At 46.2% G+C, this 24,446-nt stretch overlaps 1 protein-coding gene across 1 annotated transcript in view; it reads left to right on the top strand.

Annotated features, from left to right (window-relative positions):
- LOC147425648 (uncharacterized) overlaps positions 1-22,498 on the top strand; it is a 70,759-nt gene extending 48,261 nt beyond the window's left edge. Inside the window, exons 2-4 of the mRNA XM_086500675.1 lie at positions 15,567-16,134; positions 21,937-22,006; positions 22,219-22,498. Of these exons, the coding sequence (XP_086356801.1) occupies positions 15,589-16,134; positions 21,937-22,006; positions 22,219-22,223 (621 nt within the window). The 5' untranslated portion in view covers positions 15,567-15,588 and the 3' untranslated portion in view covers positions 22,224-22,498. The remainder of the gene's footprint in view (positions 1-15,566; positions 16,135-21,936; positions 22,007-22,218) is intronic.
- Positions 22,499-24,446: the final 1,948 nt, after the last annotated feature.

Raw genomic sequence — 24,446 nt, 5'->3', positions numbered from 1 at the left:
TACCGTGCGAGACAAAGAGGGGTCTACGATGACCAAGGGGGCCAAGGAAGAAAACGTCCTCCATCTAGGGACTATGATCATTCTAAGAAGCTAGAGGGCAATGGCAAGCGAACTAAGTATCTCTCTCCTACTCAACTTCAAACCTTCAGAGAGGAAGGAAGATGCTTCTACTGTGGCGAGAAATGACATATGAAACCGGATTGCCCGTTAAAGCAACAACGGCAAGAACACGCCCCTACGAGGCAAGATAAAGCAAGGAAGGAACCCGCTCCACCAAGCTCGAACTCTATTCCAGATGTTCAAGGAAACACAGAAACGGAGAAAGGGAAACGTCAGCTTCTGAAGGGCTGGGGGTCTTTGAACAACCAGCGAGTACTGATTCTTTATGATCCAGGATCCACGGATAACTTCATCTCCTTGGATGCTGCAGAACGTTTGTGCCTCACACCGGCTCAGCTTGGCACACCGGTTACATCCGGATCGGCAGTTGAGGGGTTGACAACACACTGCTCTCCAGTTCTACTGGTGCAGAAGAAAGATGACACGTTTCGAATGTGCATAGACTATAGGTCTTTAAACAAGATCACGGTCAAGAATCGCTTTCCGATCCCCCGGATTGATGATATACTTGATAAGTTGCAGGGTGCAAGTGTCTTTAGTCGCATAGACTTAAAGAGTGGGTATCATCAGATACGGATCGCCCCTGAGGATGTCCATAAGAGTGCTTTTCTGCACAACCTTTGGACTATATGAATTTTTGGTAATGCCTTTCGGCTTGACCAATGCTCTTGCGACGTTTAATCGCATGATGGACCGCATTTTCAGCCCGTATCGAGCTTTTACGGGAGTATTCTTTGACGACATACTCATCTTCTCTAAGTCAGAAGAGGAACATCAGAAGCACTTGGACCTAGTGTTTCAAGAATTGCGAAAGCATGAGTTGCATGTGAATGCAAAGAAGAGCGAGTTCTTTCTCTCAGAGATACACTATCTCGGCCATATAGTCTCTCACAATCAAATGAGTATGGATCCTGCCAAGATCCGAGTGGTAGAAGATTGGCCTATTCCCACTACGGTACATGATGTACGTAGCTTCCTGGGATTATGTTCGTATTATCGAAGGTTTGTCCGAGGATTTGCCCATGTAGCAGGACCACTTCATGATTTGACGAAGAAGAAGATCCCTTTTAGATGGGGATCGAGACAACAAGGAGCTTTTGATCGGCTCAAGTACTTGCTAAGCTATGGACCTATTTTGATAGTGCTTGACTTAAGGAAACCATTTGAGGTTCACTGCAATGCTTCAGGCGATTGCATCAGAGTAGTGTTAAACCAAGAAGGCCATGCAATGGCTTATGAAAGCAGACGGCTTAAGGATGCAGAGTTGCATGCATCAATCTACGAAAAGGAACTTACGGCTGTGATTCACTCCTTATCCAACTGGAAGCACTCTCTTCTAGGAGCGGATTTTGTGATCAAGACTGATCACCAGAGTTTGCGGTATTTTCTTACGCTAAGGAAACTATCTGAGAAGCAGATGAGATGGGCAAACTTTTTGTCTATGTTTCACTTCCAGATCCTTCACACGGTTGGGAGTAAGAATGTGGTTGCAGACGCACTGTCTCGGCGACCAAGAGTGAACGCTATCACTTCGGTGTATCACCAAGAATTAGAATCACTACCGGATTTGTATCCGAATGATCCTAACTTCTCCACCATCTGGGGAAAGCTACAACGTGGAGAGAATGAGTTCCCTTATTCCATTCGGGATGGTTATCTCTACCACCATCAGGCCATTTGTGTTGCAGAACCATTAAGAAAGAAGATCATGGATGAAGCACACGCTTCGCCTTATGCGGGTCATCGGGGTATTCTCCCTACGACCTTAGCAATGGAAAGATATTTCTTTTGGCCTAGCCTTAAAGCAGACATTGATAAGTATGTCAGGGAATGCTTGGTTTGCCAAAAAGTGAAGTATGATCGGCATAAGACGCCTGGGTTGCTACAACCTTTGCCTGTGCCTAGTGAACCTTGGGAAAGTATTGCCATGGACTTCATCATGGACCTCCCTAGAACTCAGATTGGAAATGACGCGATTTGGACCATTGTGGACAGGTTTAGCAAGCAAGCACACTTTATACCAGTCAAGAAAACGATCAAAGCAGATCATATGGCTAGGGTCTTTCTAGCACAGATCTTTAAGCATCATGGAATGCCTAAGTCTATTGTGAGTGATCGAGATCCTTGCATGACAGGAAATTTTTGGCGTGCCTTGATGGATAACCTTGGTACGAAGTTGAATTTTTCGTCTGCCTACCATCCTCAAACGGACGGACAAAGTGAGATAGCCAATTCCACAGTATTGGATATGTTAAAAGCTTATGTGTCAGACCGGCAATCTGACTGGGAGAAGTATTTGCCCCTTGTCGAGTATGCGTATAACAATACCATACACTCATCGACGGGGAAAGCACCTTTTGAGATTCTCTATGGTAAGCCTTTGCTTCGACTGATCCTTTTAACTAAGGATAAGATCTTTGCAGCAGATGAATTTGTCCGGGATTTGGACAGCCTACGGGCAAGTTAGGAGAGCTATTCTACGCTCTCAGGAAAAGCATAAGAAAGCTGCAGACAAGCACAGGAGGAATCTAGACTTAACAGTCGGACAGTTAGTCTTACTCAAGTTTGAGAAGGCAAGACTTAAGAAACAAGCGTCTCATAAGGGGAAGGTGGTAAAACTTTCTACCCGTTATTATGGGCCGTTTAAGATCACTAAGTAAGTGAATGATGTCACCTTCCGATTAGAGCTACCGCCTAATTGGAGGATCCATAATGCTTTCCATGTCAGTTTACTCCGGCCGTATGTGGGACCGCCTCCGAGTCAGCCTAGTGCTGAGGAACCTCCTGAGGTTGAGGAAACAGAAGAAATACTCCAACCGGAGGAGATAGTAAGTCATCAGGAGCGGCCCCTCAAGTCCGGAAAGATAACACGGAAGTATTTGGTTAAGTTTAAGAACTATTCGAATTTAGATGCTCAGTGGATGACTCAGGAGGAATTAGCAGCTTATCCCAAGATACTGGAGGTATACGTCCAAGCACTACAGTTGAGGTCAACTGTTTAGAAGCCAGAGGCATGTTGCTAATTGGACTATTTCTTTATTTTTAATGATTAATTTCTTTTAATGAAATTAGAACATTTTAAATGTGTACACTAGAACTGTTAAAAGTTGGAATATTGTAGCTACAAGAAAAGCCATCAGGAACGGACAACTCTGATGTGTCATTTGATGGGTGACAGGAAAACATCGCGAAGGAGTTTCCGTAAGTTCGGTGGAAGAGACCGGGTTACAGGTGTCCCTAATGCGTCACATGATGGGTGACGGGTGCATCAGAAAGGGGGCATTCCGTAGGTCAAGGAGGAAATCCGAGCTAAGTAAGAAGAATACGCGTAAGAACGCAAGCACATGAATAAAGATGGGTTCAAAGAAGCTTTTTTACGAAAAGCAGGAACATTCGCGGGAGGGCAGATGTTTTCCCGCGAGGAATCTATGTCTGCATTGCATCTGTGCCGTGTTTTGCACCCGGGGACGCCTGGAATGTGTTTGTGTAGCATTAGTTTTTAACTCACTGAGTGGTTTTTAAAAGTTTGAACAGGTTCACACTTTATTTTAAAAGTGGCCGGCCACTTTTAAGTGACCGGCCCCTTTTATTAATAAAATAAAGCAGGCCCCAAATCCTTACGTAAAAAGCATACGCAAGAGAGCTGTACGGATGGGCAGATTTCAGCGATCTCTCTCTCCTCTCTCTACGGCGTTTGCTTTTGCTTTTTGGGGTCCCTATTCCCGCCGGGTGCCAAGGCCTATAAAGAGGCAGGTAGCGTTCAGTTTTTTAGGAGACGCAAGAGTAGCAGAAAAGCCCAGTGCTGGAGATTCTGGAGCAAGTGTTGGCGACAGAAATCTGCAAGTATTCGTGTGCCGACGGAGTACGGAGGTTGTTTTTCCGAGCGAGGAGCGACAGGTATAAAGTGTCCATACGCATTGCGAGTTATTGCTTTGTGATTGTTTTGCAGGAATTCTCCCTCACGGGAAGTACGGTCTTTCCGCCTAAGTCCCTCACGGGAAGTACAGCCTTTGCGCCCAAGTCCCTCACGGGAAGTACGGCCTTTGTGCCTAAGTCCCTCACGGGAAGGAACGACCCTTCGGGTCTAAGACTAAAAAACGGAGGGGTTTTCTCCGGTTCTTGTGCTTGTATACAAACTCTCCCTGAATAAAGATACTCTTGACGGGGGGGGACCAGCCCATCTTCTGGTCCCCAATACTGTGTCGATCTTCTCCTTTCTCTCACATTTGCAAAGTATTTTTATTTTTCAGATTTCTAAGTGCTCGTGTACGCTCCCGTTTTGTGACAACCTGCAAGAAGGAGTTGAGCTTGGGTAAGAGAAAAGTCTTCTTAAACACAGATAGTAATAGTACCAGTTACCAAGAACCCCAAGTACCTAAGTACCTCGAGTACCCCAAGTACCCAAGAACCTTGAATACCCCAAGTACCTCAAGAACCCAAGTACTCAAGGCATGGTCATCACCCAAAGCGGAATGGATACTTGGAGGCGGACTCAAACTGGCCGATAGTTGGAGGTGCGGACACAATATTTGCTCGCTGTGCTTCTAGTTAGAGGGTCGTTCGCTTTCGCACTTGTCCTTGTCTTGCTCGGCGATTGATGATTCTAGGGGTGGCACTGGCCTCCCCACCAAGGAGGATAACAGTCCTTTCCTTAGGGTCCAACGGCGGGTCGATATCGTTGAAGGTGGAGTTGAATCGGTTTGGAAGCGACTGCCCTTCTGGGTACGCCGTGACCCACACTCGAGGAACAGAACCGCACGGCATGTGCCTGTGGCGAAGCTCCTCGGTGAGGTTGTACCCGGTACTTGGGTGATCTGTATAGGCGGATGGAGGGATAATGCTCTCATTCCTATGCTTTTATTCTATAATCCGATCCCTTCCGAGGGAAATGACATCATTATCCCCAAGCGAAGCCAAATGAGCTACAAGAGCACCCAAGTGCCTTGCCCCCGCAGGGGGGGTCAACCTCACCAAAAAGGGGTTGGGAGTTGCAAAGGGAGACACCACCAACTTTAGCGGACGCCACTTGTGAGCTAACGCCCTTCCAAGCGGGTATGGCATTTCCTAGGGGAAAACCGTCGGGTTACAAGGGCAGTTTAGCGTGGTGAGCGATAAGTTACCCGGAGGGGAAAACTCCGAAGGGAAGACCGAAGCAAGTCCCACAGCAGCTGGGCCTCTGAACAGAGGTACTTGGTCGTTGTTACGCCCATAACTAGTCAGCGAGATAGGTCTCTCAAGGGCATTTCCCTAAGAGTGTAGATAATTCTGGCCTCTTGGGGAAGCAAAGCCAAACGTAGTCCAGAGGAAACTAGTGACAAAAGCGCATATGCAAAGGGTGGCCAGCTCGGAGGCACAATAGCCGTACATGTATGTCCTAGACCTGTGAAGCAACAGAGTGGTGTAAATCTAACACCCCTCTCAACATCAATGCTGAACAAACCGCGTGAAGCCGAAGATGTGAGGCAAATGATGAAGATGTTTGCTGCCATGTCCACTGAAGGATACTTCATGAGTGTAGCAGCAGTCTGGGGTGTCATGACCGCCAAGAAATCTCCATGGTAAAGTGCCGTCACGAGTAGTGTGGCAAACTGCTGTACTCCGCCGATACAGGGTGAAGATACTGCATGAAGGTCCCGCATTGAGTGTGAAAACAACTCCTTGTCGTAAAAGAAGTGCCAATAGACCTGCAAGTGTCTTGCCCAATAGGATCTGTGGTGTCTGTAGTCAAAACGTATGGAGAAAATGGGAAAGCCTAGGAACTGTCATGAGAATGACCGGAATCCTGTCAATGCATGAACCTATAACCCAGTGCGGCCAGGTGGCTAAGTTGTGTAAAACTTCAGGAAGGCCAGATGTAGCAATGTGCGCCGTAAACGTCCTCCGGAACAAGGAAAGCGAGACTAAACAGTGTGCACTTTAGAAGCTACCGTAAGCTGCAACAGTCATTGATAGACCGCATGGACCACCTCCGGATGGCGTCCTGTCAGTTGGTAGGGTAATCCAAGATGAGGGAAAAGCCAAACTCAACAGTCTGCGCTGTGAAGGGCCTCTATGAAGAGGTGTGGTTAGACCAAGTTGTCTGCACCGTGATCATCCTGTATGAAGAAGGGAAGCCAGATGAGCAGTCTGCACTTTGAAGATCCTCTGACAAGAGGAAAGGCCAGACCAATTTGTCTGCGCTGTCTTGCCTGTATCTCTTGCCTCGAATCCTCCGGTGTCAACCAAAACAAAATCCGCGCCAACAACGCCACCAAACTGCAACTCGTTGTGTGGCTATCATTGTGAATGAGTTGGAGTGGCCTAGTGCCCAAGTCGGGGGATGAGTCTGCTGTAAGGTTACCAAGGGTGAGTGTAAGCAACTTTGAAGGTAGCAATCCAAATGATCAAGAGTGTAGAAGAGCAACTGCACTACCATCCAAGCCAAGCTCCGGGTGACTCCGGATGTAGTCGCGGAATGCTACCTTCAGTCTATAGATCCAAGCAATGAACCTGTCCAAGAAGAGATCGAGGATCCTCTTCCTAAGTCCATGTAGATGCTCCTATGTAAGCAAGTGATCCGACGTGTCGAGGTCAAGTGGTAAGTGTTTGTCCACCCAAGATGGTGGTGTCTTCTCTGTAGATCCAAGCAATGAACCTGTCCCTAAGTCTCATGTAGATGCTCACATGTAAGCAAGTGATCTGACGTGTCGAGGTCAAGTGATAAGTGTTTGTCCACCCAAGATGGTGGTGTCTTCTCTGGGAATGTCGGAATCCCATACGCCATGAGCATGGCCATATCTCGTGTGAACTCCCCTGATGAGTGCATAGGTGTGTCCATAGCAAACCACAAGTCACCACCCCCTCTAGAGTGTGCAACTGCCGAAGAAAGGCTGGAATGAATGGATCTCCCAAGGATCGTATGCCCGTAGATAATCAAGCCCATGTCGAAGATACCGTGTACTATGCAGTCACTTACAGACCGCACGGACCACCATCGGATGGTGTCCTGGTAGGAGGTAACTTCATCCTCTGTAAAAAACACAAACCATGTGGCTGCTGTCCACCCAAAAACACAACTACGAGGTGATGAAAACGCTGCTGTCCAGCTATTTTCAGCGTGCTCGTACGCTCCTGGCAGGGTCCAAAGCGGTGCAGAGGGTCGGGAATCAATGTCACAACCCCAGGTGGGCTGAAAACAGAGAAAACAACAAGTGTATATGGCTGAAAACAGTAGATCTGAAGACGATTCTCGCCTGCAAGGCACCGGATACCGAGCTGTGGGGCAAAGATCTGAGTGGGCTGATGCTGGTGTTGCCCCTCTGTGCTGAAAACGCAAGGTTTTGCACCAAAAACGCAGGTGCTCCCCAAAAACGCAAGGGGCAGCAAAAAACGCAAGTGATCTGGAGGGGTTTTCCGCGACAAAAATGTCCAGAAATGGCTGGCGTTGGCAGCCAGTAGGTGATCGCCAATGGAGGAAGCAAAAATGCAGGTGGAAATGGGGATTCCCGCGACAAAAATTCTACAGGAATCTTCGCTTGCCTGGAAGAATGCTGATCGCTGGCTGATGTAAAAACGCTGGCTAAAATCATCATGGGAAGAGGAACCTCATGTTGAAATGCGCCTCGGAGATGGAGAGCCTGAAGCTCTGATACCATGTGATGCCCAAGCTCTGATACCATGTGAGAGTGCGCGTGAGAGAGGGGGGGGAGAGAGAGACAGAAGACACAAACGCAAGATATGGTGAAGAGAGACAGAAGACACAAACCATGAGCAGAAGACGTGTACAATGATCGTGCCCAAGGGGAGGTAGGGCAATGCCAGATAAAATCCCCCCATGACCCAAAAAAGAAAATGATATATGAAAATATATGAGGGCGCCCAAGCAGAGTGGGCGGCCGGACAGTGCAGTCTAAATCCATATGCAAAGGGTGGCCAGCTCGGAGGCACACTAGCCGTACATGTATGCCCTAGACCTGTGAAGCAGCAGAGTGGTGTAAATCTAACAAAGGTGGCCCTCTCTTTGGACCTCAAAAGAACACTAAGAACCTGTGTCTGACCAAGCCCTAACTGCAATGAGGACCTCAAGTCATGTGAAAGCCCCAATCTATCAGGGAGCTGCTGGCTCAAGAGGGGTGTGCCACTCAGCAGATATAGCCTTTGCAATATCCTGACACATGCTCTATACCCTCCTCATGTCTCGCAGTTGAATGCTTTGAATCTCCTCAGAAAGTCATGTAAACTGCAGCCAATCTCCAAAGGTGCGGAAGAGGCATGAGGTCTGCTACCAACCATGTGGCCTCACTGTGTGCTGACTATAGGATTTCAAACAGATGGTTGCCTCAAATGCTCCTCAATGCATGTGGGATGGTGTTGTTCAAGACCACTACGCAGTTGCATCCATGACCAAAGCAGACTCGCAGCAAAGCGCTTCTCCCATCTCGTGCTCAGGCCTATTCTATGCATCTCTATGAAATCCACTGTGTGGAAGGGCTCCATGGACCCTTGTACGAATTTGGTGTAGCAATAGCTCCCTCCAAGGCTCTTTCCTGGAGGAAGTGCTCTGACCACAAGCTTCCCAAGGAGGGCACTACTCTACCGTGCTGGGTCGATGATTCCCCAACCCTCCCTGAGAGCAAGGTAAAGTGATGACTTGCTAGGAGACATTGACTCGAGCCGACTGTGTGTCTCGCCATGACCACAAAAAGTTACTGATCAACCTCTCCAACTAGCTAATGCAAGAGCTCGAGAAAATCCAGCAAGCCGTGATATATAGCGAATTTGGTGTAGCAATAGCTCCCTCCAGGGCTCCTTCTTGGAGGTAGTGCTCTGACCACAAGCTTCCCAAGGAGGGCACTACTCTACTGTGCTGGGTCAATGATTCCCCAACCCTCCCTGAGAGCAAGGTAAAGTGATGACTTGCTAGGAGACATTGACTCGAGCCGACTCTGTGTCTCACTATGACCACAAAAAGTTACTGATCAACCTCTCCAACTAGGTAATGCAAGAGCTCGAGAAAATCCAGCAAGCCGTGATATATAGCATAGTAGCCAGAAGCACCTAGTTGGCCACTACAACCCTGCCAGCAAGAGAGAGTTGTGCTGAGCTCCAGTGGAACAGTTTCCTCTTGATGGAAAGGAGAGGAGCAATGTGTTTCTCTGGTGACAGATCTTAACCAACCTGACAGCCCAATTAGTGTATGGGTGTCCCTGGGGGGATCCGCCTTAAGTCCTCTCTAGGCGACCAATCTTGCATGGGAGCACTACCAACCAAGAAATCCAATATCTTCCTCCAATTGATCAGTGCTCCCGACGCACAACAGAACACCTAAAGAGATTGCTCACACCCGTGCAAGTTGGCCTCTTGGCCCTCCAGAAACATGCCTGGGTCATCAGCAAACGCAGCCTCCAAAAGCTTATCTCCCCTAATAGGCAGCTGCACTCCATGCAAACCACATCGTGTGAGGTCCAAAATCTGCTCATCGCCTCAACATAGAAGAGGAACAAGAAGGCGGCAAGAGGGCAGCCTTGTCGAACCGAACGTGTGAGCATGAAGCGTCCCCCTCTCCCCCCTGTTAAGAACACCTGACTGTGCGCACACGTGTAGAGTGCTGACACTCCTCTAATCCATGAATTTGAAAACCCCATCTGGCTGCATAGTGCCCTCAAGCCTCAAGGACACCCTAGTCAACTCGGTATACATACGCCTTCTCAAAATGGACCGTTTAGGGCCGAAACCCTAAACCTGCAAAAATACACAGCAGGCTGTATTTCCCTGTTTTGGGCTCCGTTTTGCGAGCTGGTTGCATCTGTATCAAGTCCTCAAGCTCCCGCACATGTAAGGCTACTTGCCCTTTGAATCGGACGAGATTTCTCACGTGAAACCTCTCCGAATTCACATGTACCTGCGGGGGATTAGCAACTAGCTAATCCAGTACCTGTGCAAGAGGCTCTTGCCTCGGCAATCGCGCATGAACCCACACAACTGTACATAGGTCAAATGAAGAGCCCTCTGGTGGGGCATCACATAACTGCACAGGGGGCAGAGAGAGAGAGCAATGAATGCTAGGCAAGGCTTCAGTTCTTGCACTTCACTGTACATAGAGGGTAGGCAAGCATAGAGTAGCTTTGGTACGTGCAACAATCCACCATACGGCTGAAAATGCAGCCCACGTTTTATTTTTAATGTCTCTCTCTCTCTTAAGTTGGAAAATGCCCAAAAATGTGCCACACTCATGCATTAATTCCCCGCTTTGGACCTTCTGGTCTAAAAATATCTCAACCGGTTGCTGAGTTGACTTAGCGGCAGAGTAATGAAATGCTCCTCTCGTCATTCGGGAGCTAATGACGTGAACAGATTTCATGGCCCAAAATAGCAGTTCCCTAAATTTTAGAGATGCTTCCATTGGACTCTCACTGGTCATCTGACTATCTTTCACCACTGGGACCACATCCAAAAATGCAATGTAGCCCAGTTCTCGGGTGAATGTAAAAGCTATGAAGTTGAATTACTTGGTTGAAAGTAAATAATAAACATGAAGAAACTAAGTGAGATTCTCACGTAAGGGAGAGAGATGGATTTAAAATTCGGCCCTCACTAGCCAGCTCCTAACTACTGTAGCTTTGTGTGCAACTAGCCACTGGAACATAGTATCTCTCCTCGGCTACTTGCAGTCCCATAACTGCTCCCAAACCTGACAAGAATTAACTGTGAGACCCTCCTCTTGCCAATTAAGTGCTGCAGTAGGACGAGCCTCTCTCCATGTTGCTAGTATGTGATGCCTCAATCGAACTATATACTGGAAAAAGGGGATCCCAAGGTGATCGGCTGAAGAGAAGGGATCCCTCCAGAACCACTCTCCAAGATCCCACTGTACTTGTGCCAGAGGGCAGCTCTCTCAAGCGCAAAGCTCCAAGTGGCCTGTCTCAAGATTTTCTGGGTCAAGATCTATGACACACAGATGCCCACAACGCGTATCCTTTGAAAGCAACACTACGCAACCTGTGGAGGCTCTATTGAGACTTTGTGAAGGCGACCTTCTCCCTGAACCTCAAAGAACATGTGGGGTACGGACTCTGAGCAAGCTCAAACTGCAATGAGGACCTCCAATCGCGTGAAGGCCCCCATCTATCTGGGAGCTGCTGTCTCTAGAGAGGTGAGGCACTCAACTGGTAAAGCCTCTGTAATATCCTGACACACGCTCTGCACCCCCCTCATGCCTTGTAGTTGCATGCTCTGAACCTCCTTCGACAATCTTGAAAACTGAAGCCAGTCGTTGAGAGTACGGGTTGGACTCTCTGGCACTCTGCCATGGGACCCCAAGAAACATGAGGCCTACTACCAACCAGGTGGCCTCTCTGAGTGCTGACAATGGGGTTCCAAACAAGGGGCTGCCTCAAGCGCTTCTCCGTGCAAGTGGGCTGATGCTGCATCAGGCCACTCCTCAACTGCTTCCAAGATCTAAGCAGACTCGCAGCAATCCGGTCCTCCAACCTCCTGCTTAGACTAGCTCTGTGCATCTTTGTAAAAATCCACTTGATGGATGGGCTTCATGGACCACCTGCATGAGGGACTCGAGCTCGAAGCCGGTGAAGCAACAACTCTTCCAGGGCTCCTCCCCTGGAAGTAGTTCTCTCATCACAAACTTCCCAAGGAGGGCTCTTCTCTACTGTGATGGGTCAATGATCAACAACCCTCCCTGAGAACATGGTAAGGTGATGACCTGCCAGGCCACTTTGGCTCGGGCTAACTAGGTGTTGTGCCTTGACCACAGAAAGTTCCCGATCAGCCTCTCTAGCTGGCTGATATAGGAGCTCGAGAAGATCCAACAAGACGTGATGTACCACATAGTTGCCAACAACACCTGGTTGGCGACTACAACTCTGCCTGCCAAAGAGAGCCGTGTCGAACTCTAGTGAAGCAGTTTCCTCATAATAGACAGGAGGCGGGGAGTAGTCTGCTGCGCAAGGGACAAGTCCAAGCCAACCTGATAACCCAGATACCTGGGAGAATCCACCTGAAGCCCTCACCCGGCGACCAATGAGGCGTAGGCGCATTGCCAACCCAAACGTCACTGTCTTCCTCTAGTTGATCAATGCTCCTGATGCACAACAAAACACCTCAAGAGCGTGCTCACACCTATACAGAATGGCCTCTTGTCCCTCTAAGTACATGGTTGAGTTATTAGCAAACCAAGCATCAAGTAGCTCGTCTGCCCTAATATGGAGCTCTAAACCACACAAGCCAACCTACTCTGAAGTCAAAAATCTATTGTTTAATTGAACTTTTAAGTTCTCTTTTGAAAAAGGACTAGCTCAACTCACCATTGAGCAAGATTTGGAATTTTTTCGATTTCTCCCCGGGTAGTTCAATTGGACTTATATAGTTGAGGACAAATGTTTGTAAGTGAGAGGGATGTTGCTAAATTGGCTTTATTGGAAGGAAAAACAAATCTAAGTGAATTATTGGAATTTTAAGCGAGAGGGTTTTTCTCATTAGAAACGTCTGATATAAATATTCTTAGTGCGTCATTCAGAGAAATGACGGCAACATTGTGAACAAGAATATTTGTAAGGCCACCAACAACGGGTACTTATGGTGTGTCACATCGGATGGGTGACAGGGAGCATCGGGAAGAAGTATTCGACCATCCAACGGACATCTCTGATGCGTCATAGGATGGGTGACAGAGAGCATCGCAAAGGAGATTGTACCGTAAGTTCTGTAGGAAAGGACTAGGTGATGGGTATTCCTGATGCGTCACATGGTGGGTGACGGGGGCATCGGAAAGGGAATATTCCATAGTCGGGAGGAAATTCCGAACTGTGTTCGAATTGTGCACAAGGATGAGCAAGCACTCGAACGAAGATGGGTTTAGAGGAAACTTTGAGGAAAAACAGATGCTTTCTGAGAAAGCGGGTTGCTTTTTGGGAAATCAGATGCTTCTCCCATTATCTCTGGGAGACAAAAGCGATCTTCTCTACTCTAGGCGCTCTCTCTCCCTCAACCCTATTTTTGCCAGGTTGCCCTCCCTATTCCTAACGGTGGCCAGGAGCAATAAAAGCACCCTCTCTCGTTCACAAAACACCAGAGAAGGCCAGCGCTAGCAAGAAGAAGATGCTGCTGCAGATTTCAGCTGCATCGACTGCGCTAGCAAGAAGAAGATGCTGCTGCAGATTTCAGCTGCAAAGTCGATGCTGCCGATGATGCCCATGGCTGCCCCAAGAATACTAGATGTCACCAAGACCGTGTAGGCAAGTTCCATTGCGAAGACGTGTCTACGGAGCGTGTTCCCATCACGACAAGTTGTTGTTTTTCTCTGTTTTCAGCCCATAAACGTCGTAGACGGGGCTGATTTGCAAGAAAGAACTTGAGAACACACCTCTTCTGTGTGTAGGATTGGAAGAGAGGATTCTTTGCAACGAGAACTCTTCCGGGGTGTTGCTTTTCGAGAACCGGGTTGTGTTATGAGAGACGAGACTTTGAATGTAACGTTTTTCATGTTATGAACTCTGAGTATTTGTTTGGAGGTGCACTACCTCCTTGCAAGGGAGTAGAAGTAGAGGAAGGCATAATCCTTTGTAGGAGAAAAGCGCTCTGAGGAACTAGAACCAGATCAGCCTGAGGGATTCACACCTTGAGCTTGGGAGTAGATCCACGGATTGGAGAGAGGTAGTCTCTCGAGTTGTGATCCAGAAGTTGAAAGTCCCAAGGACGGACTTCGCATTTAGGAAAGCAATCTCTGCTAGGATTTCTACGGAAGAGGACTTTGGGAATAGAGTTGGAAACGGGATAGAGGGATGATATGCCCCGAGTTTGGAAGGTAAGATCTAAAGGCGAGAACCTTGGTTCTCAATAAGGAACGGAAGTTCCTTGGACTAGGGTTTTGCCCTAGGAATAGGAAGGATTACCAATCCCGAAGCTCAGGAGACTCAAGAAGAAGCCATGAAGCAACACACCCAAGAGGAAAGTTCTGAAAGACTACAACAGGAAAGCACCCCACCAAAGGTAAAATCTGAGACCTTTGTTAATGAAACGTTATCAGTTTGAAAGAAAATGAAAGGGTGAAGAGCTTGGAAAGTTACATTAGAGTTGGAGATTCACCAGAAGGATGGGCAACACCAACCCAGATAAACAGCTTGAAGGATACATCCTAGATGTAGACATACCCAAGGAAAGACTCACCAAGGTGGTCCCTTTTGTAGACCTTGAAAGCTGTTACGAGGGCACAAATATTAACTATATAAATGACATCATAAAAATTTACAGGGACGTATCTAGAGCACTCTTGCTATGCCAAAACGTGTTTCGACACATTATTGGGGCCATGCGTGCCACATAAATACTGGAGGGGAAACGTTTCAAACTGGAAACACGTTCCAATAAAATTAAGGCTTTTTTCTCCGTTTTTTACTCAAAAAACTCACATGTCAGCCTGTTTCACATAACTCTGCTGGCACCCTTCTGAATCTGTCAGATATGCATTCCAAATAAGTGGCTGCCTTGCTACCTCCTCCACACAAGAAGGTGAGTGTCTAATCAAAACAAGGTGCAGGTCCTTCCAATTCCTCAAGAAGCAACACATAAAGGGTGACAAATGAGACGTATCATGCCCACAGACGCATCTGTAGAAATGAATCTGATGGTTGGGTGGTGCATAAAGCACGATAGTTTCCTAGAAAGGTATTTTATAAAGTCGCGACTGGGTTATCACCTCCTTTTTTATGTGATATCTATCTTACTGTTTATTGTATAATCATTCTCACAAACAAACTTTCAAACGTTGTAGTTAAAGGTATGTGGTGACGCCTGGACATTGATGTTGTGAGGGATGTCATATCTCCTGGCCAAAACTGGGACAAGTTGATGTTACAGCTGCATAATTTCAAGACATGAAAATTTTCGATGTACCATTACTCTATAATGCTTATTGTAGTAGATAATACTCATCATCTTTGCACTTGTTGTAGGTGTCAAATTTATGCAAAGTTGCAATGTGTCTTGTTTGTAGAGCTGAGAGTTAGTAATATATTAGTACTACATGTGTTGGGTCTGTAACAAACAAGCTCTGTACTGTCTTGTAAATTTGTTTTCTTTATTTTTGCACCGATCGTTTAGTTAATGGTTTAAGCGTGAAATCTAGAATGAGGAGTTCAATTGAGTGACTTTGAGCTCTACAAACAAGGCACATTACAAAGTTGCAGTGTGCCTTGCTTGTAGAGCTGGGTGCAAATTTGTTTTCTTTATTTTTGCACTGATCTTTTAGTTAATGGTTGAAGCGTGAAATTTAGAGTGAAGTTCAATTGAGTGACATTGTGTGTTTGTGAATTTTTTTTGCTACACTTGCATGATTGAAGGTTTGAATTTGATTGAAAGATACAGACAAAAGTTGATACATTGCCATTTGGTTACACTTTTTGTGTGTTCACTAACTGCATTGACACTCATATTCTTGCATTCATCATCTGCAGTTGGAGTGTGATCTGGAGTCAAATGCGAGGCAAACAACGGATATTTAAGGGCCCAGATGCGGAAAAGTCTGGAAAGCAAGAAATGCATTGCAAAGCACGAAATCCACAATGCGGTCTGGAGATTGGTGAAAGTTTAGCCCTAGGGGCAGTTGGTGTCATGCCTTGTAATATTTGTTGTAGTGAGCCGCATTTCTGCCGGGAATGTCTTTGTATACTTTGTGGGAAGACAATGAAGTGTGGTTATAGTGCATTCTCCTCAGTCCGGTGTTTTGCAAGGCTGTCAGGGGCTGAGTTCTGTGGCCATGGAGCTCACTTGACATGTGCCTTGGACTGTCAGATGGCTGGAGTAGTAAAACAGCTTAATTTAGACATGGAGTATATTTGTAGAAGGTGTGATCAGAGAACAGATTTAAGAGAGCACGTGGTTCGATTGTTGGAATCCTTGAGATACACAAATTGCAAGACCTTGGCTGAGACTAGCCTTAATACGGCACTTTTGATCATGCATGGTACACAAGCAGAGGGAGCAAGGCGGCTTCTGCAACTTGTTGAGACCGCCCTTCATATGGTAAGACTCTTGTTCTTTAGTCAATGTTTAAGAGTTTGAAGCTGTGAGTTGGCAGTCGGTAGCATTCTTCTTGGTCTTTTAGAAGTTCTCCTTGTTCTTGCAAAAGTACAAGTAGAATATGCATGTAGGCATATAACAAGTTCATGTCCTCTTTGTCTGTCTAGTGTCTAGTGTCTGAACCAAGTCTTTCTATGATTGAGTGAAAGTTTAGCTTGTCGAGAGATGCACATACGTTCCTCTCTTAAGTTTATAAAGAATCAATCTACAACATTTGTCCCCTTCCCAATGAGCCATTCTCTGGAGCACAGCCATTGCCTTCACAAGTCTCCCTTGTTAATCACCTCAAGCATTTGAAGGGCACTGACATCTGCGCTGGATCGGTTGACACCATGTTGTTTTAACACCCTCAGTTACTATGACAAGGATGAGGGTTGTGACGGGTTTTAGGGTTAGGGTTTTTGCGTCTAGAGAGGAAGCGCAACTGATCACAGCGTATTTCTGTCCAGTCACAGAATTCCTCTCTCTAGAAAGGTGGTCCGCCAATTTCTGAGTCATAGCTTCCTAGGTGTGCATCGACTTTCTCTCTCTAGAGGGAAACTGATACTGTCCCTCTGAACCTGAATATTATTGTTTTCTCTATCTAGAAGAGTGCAGTTTTCTCTCTCTTACAGCTGGGGATCTTTCTCCTGGCAGAATTGCTTTTTTAAAAGAATATGCTGCTTTTCTTTGTTTTTTTTGGGGGGGGGAGGGAAGGGGTTTGTGCGAAGTCAATTATTTGATGTGCTTTGCTATGTTTTTAGCATAAGTGAGTTGCTTTTGGTTGCACCTGCATTTGGGTGAGGCCGTGGGCCAAAAAAGTGTCGAGCTTTACACTTTGTCCTCCGTCCTTAAATTCCTCCTTGCCTACATTGATTCCTGAATCAAGTGATTCCTTGTTTAGCCAAAAGTGGTCCGGAAGGTATAGGAGTCATCATCAGAGTCGTTAGGAGTTTTTGTGTGTGAATGACCTGAACTCCTTAATTCTTCCTTGATTTTTGTTCTGTACTTTTGTTTCTCGACTTCTGTCCATCTTCCTCATTGGAACTAGGAGGAGGAGGAATGAAGCCGTCCTCAAAATGAACACGTCGGCAGGGTTGCCTTTTGGATCCCCACTTTGCCAAATCCTCAAAAGTTGACCGTCGGCCAAGGTAGGCGAGAAAAGACTCAAACTTCCATCCTTTGCAAGAGTGTTTCATGTATTTCATGATTTCGTTGATCTTGCTCCATGGCTTGATCAATTTCTTTTGAGTGAAAAAGAAATATTTCTATCAATTTTCCGCCTTGCTTTCACTATAAGTGTTGACTTCCGTCTCTTTTCCTCTCTAAAACTAGGAGGAGGTGATCTCACAACAATACACAAACATACTTGAAAACTTTAACACTTGAACTTGAAAACAAACAGTAGTCGTGACATGAAGTTGCGTAGTTCCACGTATAGATGCATTGGCCCCAAAGTTTGACGCCCCTTTTGGTACTGAATCACCGAGTACAATTGCCTGGGAGTCCGTCTGTAGTTTTTGTCACAAACTGGTGACGTGGCTAGCCCTGGACACACACACCCCCTGCTGATAGGACTGCCCGGAAAATGCGCCGCAGATTGCGCTGACAGCCTGACACGTGGCAGCCCGGATTTTATGGCGCAGAAAATGCTAACAATGTTGACTTGGCATTCCGTACGGATTTGAGTAAAAAGCGCTGGCTGATTTACGCTGGCCAGCTTTTGGGGCTTGATGCTTTAAATTTTGAAAGCTTTTGGAAGACCCATTATTTTTGGGAACTTTGCTTTTGAGTTTGAGATTTTGGGGCTCTGCTTTTGGGCATCCCTTGTACTTATAAATAAGTGGGCTAGGCCTCACTTCTCTGAGCATCTAGACGCAGAGTCTGAGAGTGAGCACTTGCCTACTCTCTTGTACTTTGAACACAGATTAATATAAAAAGAATTACCGAAAGGAGCGCCAGTCTTCGGGGCCAATACCTCTGGGCACGGAACTACGCCGGGCTGCGTCATCTTTGTGAACTGTTTGAAGTGAATCTCTGTTGTGTCGCGGTAGAATCTCGACTTGGGGTGTCCAAGTTTGTTACAGTGGTATCAGAGCGTGGCCAATTTCTCTTCTACTGGCGCGGCACTTATGGATTCCAACAAGAAACAGTGCTGCGAATGCGGGAGGAGATCACGAAGAAGATTCTCATGAGCAAACAGAGGAAGGGTCTGGCCCACCTCGGCCTACTTCGTTCGAGATTGAAGAGATGGAACGTCGACAATTGGTTGACGAGGCAACAAAGCAGATGATTAAAATTGCGAAGGATCCAAAATTTGCAAAATTTGTCTCAGCAATCCATTGCAGAGGTACACACCCAGTGGCAGAAGGCCACATAACCACCCATCAAACCGGCAATCAAGAAACCTCCTTCTCCGAGGATGTTTATAGAGCAAGAATTACAAGAGGTGGTTCAGACACCGTCAATCTTCTTTCGCATCGGCAAGAAAGCAGAAGAAGCGTGTACAATTTGAAGGACTACCCAGTTCTTCTTCTTCTTCTTCTTCTTCTTCTGACAATTCTTCTAGTTCTCTTGACTCGAGCGAAGAAGACAAAAAAGGCAAAAAGCAAAGCTTCGGAAAGCGCAAGAAAAAGGCAAAGAAGCCTAGATTTCGCCCAGTTTCTGACATTTCTACAGAGGAGTCATCCTCAGATAGTTCGGACTCCTATGATCACAGGTTTTATGCAAAGAAGAAGCGTTTTTACAGAGCCAACCAATATGACTTTCTTGAAGATAAAAGCAAGAAAGTAGAAGAATTCAAAGAAGGTGGACAGTCAATTTAGTTTGATTCTTTTTCTGGATTCCGAGATGCTCGAGGGCTTTGGCCTTCATTCAGCAGTTTGACATAGCTTTCTCTGAAGGGCAGTACTCAGAGCACTCCAAGATTAGGAGGGCTACATCTTTCTTCAAGGGAAATGCTCGAACATGGTGGTCCACTCTTCTTCTGAGGAAGGAAGCTCCAGTTAAATGGTTGAAATTCTAAAGGCTCTTTATTTCTTCTTGGCTTACTCGGGAGTACGAACGAGATATACGAACCGCTTGGAATCATCTTCGAATGACCAAGGAAGATTCTTTGGACGCTTATTGCGAGAGATTTTGGAACTCTTTTCTACCAACCTCTTCATTTAAGGTCTCGTTTAAGGAACAGATTGAGCGGTTTTGCTGCGGACTTCCTACAGAGATCCGAGATTATTGCTTGAAACAAAAGTCAAATTCTATTCAAGAATTGACGGGTCATGCGAAACGGGGTTTTGCGATACATTCGGGAAATTTGACTTACCCCACTGATGAGAACTTGACTCGGAGAAGCCAACAAACTTCTAACAATGAAAGTAGAAAGAGAAAGAGTTCCCAAGAAAAGAAAGACAAGGATACACGACCCTCGCTCACTCTTCGAGAGAGGGCCAAGTACATCAAAGAGGGGAAGTGTTTTGGATGCGTGGAACATGTGCACGTCTCCGCGAAGTGTCCCAAAACGGCATAGCAAGAACAGAATGAAGACAAGCCAGAGAGTTCGAAAGCATTTGGACGTAGAGTCTGAGAGTGAGCACCTGCCTACTGTCTTGTACTTTGAACACAGATTAGTATAAAAAGAAATACCGAAGGGGACAAAGTAAAGATCTTGAAAGCAAGACCCTTGCGAGCTCGCTGTCCCCCCCCCCCCCCCCCCCCCCCCCCCCCCCCCCCAGCCCGCCCTCGCGTAGCCTCTCCGCTCTCTTGCGCCAGCGCCCGCTACGCGCTCTGCCCCCGCTGCCCAGCCCAGCCCGCTACCCGCTACCCAGCCAGCCTGCTGTCCAACCCCGCCCGTCGCCCTGCCCACTGCCCGCCCGTTCCCCGCCGTTGCCCTGTCCGCTTGCCGGCCCACTGCCCTGCCCGCCTGCTTGCACATTGCCGTTACCCATTGCCCCGTCCGCCTGCCTGCACATTGCCGTTAGCCACTCTTGCTTGTCGGGCCTCGCCAACACCCTCGACGTGCTCGGTCCAGCAGGAGTTTCCCCTTCCGTCGATGCTTCTCCACCTTTTCTTCACAGCAGCAGACACAGATGGAGGCTCAAGCTCCGCCAAAGAGGAACTCCAATGAAGTCCCCTCGCCTGACCCCGTTGAGCCCACCATTCGACTTGCTCTCTCACCGATAGAGCAAGCGAGCCTAGCCGCAGAGGTGGAACGCCTGCAGGCGACTTCCGTCATCTGCAAGATTCTCGGCACCAGACCCAACAGAGGAAAGGTGCGTGATCTTCTCCAGGCTCGCCTTCTTGCAGAGGTGGGCAAGATCTTGGACGTTCAGTTTCTGGGACGCGGCTACTATCAGATAGAGTTTGAGACCTCCGAGATGGCGTCCAAGGTCATCGCGATGAGCCCCTTGACCATCCGAGCACTTCGAGCCCACTTTTCACAGTGGAGACATGGTTTTGACCCAGCTTCAGATGTTCTGGTAGAGGAGGCAGACCTTCCCAACTCTAGAGTATGCAACTCGCCTATCCGAGCAGTCGGCAGACTGTTATTGTTGCAATCAGTCTTGAATCATTACTTTCTCATCACCTGGAGTGATGCATTGAGGATAAGTAGGCTGTAACTCTATTAAGTTGTCTGCTCTCTCAATGATGACCTGTGTTGAAATGGCTCCCTTATAGAGCACCCTCGTCCTAATCAGGCAAGTGCTTAGAAACACCTGTTGAAGGTGCTGTAAGGCCGGCTACCCTGGTGCAACCTGCCCTCCTCTCTCCTTGATAGTCTCCGCCACCACCTTGCTAGTGAAGCTATGGTTTGCATAGACAGCATGCATGCAGCACAACACTACCATAAATCATAAGCAAGCCAAATCTAGGCTTAATAGAAGCTGAAGTCTGCCATCAAAATAGTGCACCCTCGAAAGGACACACTTTCATGGGCCGCAGATAAAATGTCTTTCTTCTTGGCACATAAGACACAGTAAATCAAGGTGTAGTCAGTAAAACTTTACATAGAGATGATAAAAAGGTGTCCCTTTTAATAGATTGGACTTCGCCGTTCGCACTTGACCGGACATGATCCAAGCCTTAGAGTGTGCCGGGCTGCACACCCCTCTGGCTATCCTAGGCCTCTTGAGATCCCGTGTGGACTCCACCCCCAAGCTCTGCACAAACAATGTGAACTAAGCACCTTACCTGCGCATGCCACATGTGCTGAATGGCCTTGATACTATAGATGATGTGACACGTACTCTCTCATTTCGCCTTGAGTAGTTTGTATAAACAGCTGTCTTTGCGGTCTCCAGCTTTGCTAGCTTCCCATGTAGTGAGGATGGAAATCTTATGTTCAAAGAAACCAGATCTGATTCTTGTGCCCTTGCCCCATTAGGGTGAATTCAGGATACAGTTTCTTGCATGCATGCAATTCACAATTCGCAGTAAGGTGCTGTGAGAACTTCGATAGTTCAACTGTGCCTCATAAATCGACCAAACAGCATGAAGACCTTGTGCTTTTTCTTTGGTGCAATCACTCGAGTGATCTTTTTGGAAAGGAACCAGGTGCATACATGTCACAATAGCAAAAAAAATTTGATTGTACGATCATGATTTTTGTCGAAAGCTGTTCCTTTTTTCTGTCAACACAAATTATATGTGGTCTAAGCCCAGAACCAAGGAGAAGGTCCTAAACTAAAAACAGTGCCAGTTCCAGTTCATGACTATCATTGCACATTCCATAATTTGTATATTGATATAACATATGTTCTGTTCCGACAGATGCAGAAGGGTTCGAGCATTTGTGAAGTCTTTGATCTCCTTCATGGAACAGATCCAGAAGTTTTACTGGGTAGGTGCTTTTACAGTTCATTGCCATGAGAAAGAAAGATCTCTCTCCATGCATTCCTATGCTGATTGGACCTACCTTTGTTTTAGTTTGTCAATGGGTCTCTTTCTTTAAGAGTCTTACATGGCTTTACTTCCTTTTCATTTTATTGTTTTAGAATGCCAATGTGAGCGTTTCACCTTGTTTCTATTTTACTTTTATGGTTGGTTTTGCAGATTAAAAGAGAAGACGGGTGTGTCAAAATCTCGTGCACTCTTGGCATCCTCTTCATATTTGCAAACATCAAGAGGTTGAAATGGTTAAGCTTTAGGGTCAGATCATGCTGTTAGTGCTTCATGTTTATTGCGTAAATCAACAATAACTCCAGCTTCCTTTAAGGAGGTTTTATACTTGTCCAGCAAACATTTTTGAGGTGTGTTTGCTTGTGATAAACTATGCTCTTTTGGATGTACTAACACACGCTTTATATCGGTAGTTATGAAGGTTACTAGTTCCTATTGCTGTTCATCATTCTGTACAACATTTACTATTTACTTTTATTTTTCGGGCTAGAACCGGCAAGAGGAAAAGAGCCTCCAGCTACTGGCAAGCCAGTAGGGGCAGGAAGCAAGTTCTCCCTGGGGGTTTCAATGCATGTCATGTATTCCATGTCCCCTTGTCAGTCACATCACCTGGAGGTAATTCCGGACAACATTGTGTTTGTATATGTTTGCATTTCATATGATTTGATGGAAGGACGGCAATGCGTGATTATCATTTGAAATGCAACTCTGTTTAATCCTTCTTGTTAAATTAGCAGTAGTTCTTTGATATTGGTATCTCCTTAATGCTTGTGACCACTTATGTGCTAGATTCTATGCTATATTTAATGTACCGAAGAAAGTCTGAGTTTTTGAGCTACTTACTCAAAAAGTAAGTTAACGCCGTTGATCTTTCAGACCATATAACACAGCCAGCTTTGCACCACAAGAGCCTTCAAACAGTAATCTTAAAGCCCTATTTGTTAACAATTAAAATGCCAAAAGGGTTAGTACCTAAATGGAATGGGCACATGCTTTTTGTTGGAACAAGCCAAACTATGTATAGAAAAGTGCCCTACTTCGGTTATTTCATGTATGATGAACTTGACAAAGCATGGGAAATTGCTTTAACAATGTATCCGTGTTGTGATTAGTGTCAAAAAGGAGACGCACAGAGAGAATTTTAATGCCGCAGGAACAATCCCAAGAGACCTCAAAGATGTATTCAACAAGTCTTGAACTTTAGACCTGATGCTGAGGGAATTGAGATAATGGTCTTGAACTCTTTGAAATCCTAATCCATCTCTCACCACCTCTCATCACTCTTTACCCTCACATCCTTGTGCAACCATATTGGACGCCTTGTTGCTTGCTCCACACCTCAGCCTACATATGCCTTGCTTGTGTTGGTTTGCCAATATATTCGACCTCCTTTATTTCGTAATGTTCGATTCATTAAATCTAATCAAGGAAAAGAGGATACAAGAAATAGGTAGCATGTCCTACTTCGAGACATGTGCCCAATCTTAAGTGTGTATGGCATGTGGCCATGGGAGCACTTGTTCTGTGGGAATGACCTGTGCATCTAGCAAGAAGGTAGCCCATCAAAGTAGCAAACCTGAATACATTTAATATGACCTTTGATCGTTGATCGTGAATAAAAGAGTCATTACAATGGACCATGTATGCCAAAGGCCCAACCATCTAAAGAAAGCAAAGTGACGTGATTTGCTTGATCATTCCTTCCATTGTTGCCATTACCAAGAAGCCATTTTGTTGGTGATATAAAGTACCCAGTTTTTGCATTCCAAACCAAAGAGATGAAACTCCATATTTGACAAGCCATCGGGCAATGAATAAATGTTTCTTAGGAGGTTTGGCAGAAATAACAATAGCTAAAGTAAACCTCCCACCATGAGGGTCCATTCACCAAGATGCTTTTTTTTAAAATTCTTCCAAAGTTTGTTGCCACATTGGCAAGCCGATTTTTTGTCTTGCACTAGACAGTGATACAGTATTAGCAAAAGCTCTTCTCAATCGTATGTGCTTATGCAAAACCCAATCATCTCATGCATGTGCTAGATGAAAAGGAGGAGGATGTCCTAATGATTGACCTATTCTTGCAATTGTCTCTTAAGAGGTTGGTAAGCTCCAGGCAGCTGAACATTAAGACGTGCATAACAAAAAGATAGCATACGAAGCTTTCGCGGAACAAACATAACAACTAGCCGTACTACTCCCAATCTCAGCGCCATTGAATTGATGTTGACAAGAGAAATTTTTTGGCAAAAAATTACATGAGATGTTGCTAGGATCTCATGAATGAGAGAATTTGATATTTACAAGAATTCAAAGGTCCCCATGTGGAATAATTAAGCATTTGCTTCCATGACTTGACCAAATGATGCAAAATGGGTAAGTCT

The sequence above is a fragment of the Adiantum capillus-veneris genome, chromosome 25 (assembly GCF_014529385.1).
Source record: "Adiantum capillus-veneris isolate H3 chromosome 25, ASM1452938v2, whole genome shotgun sequence".
Lineage (NCBI taxonomy): Eukaryota > Viridiplantae > Streptophyta > Polypodiopsida > Polypodiales > Pteridaceae > Adiantum > Adiantum capillus-veneris.
This window is presented reverse-complemented; position numbering and strand designations above follow the sequence as displayed.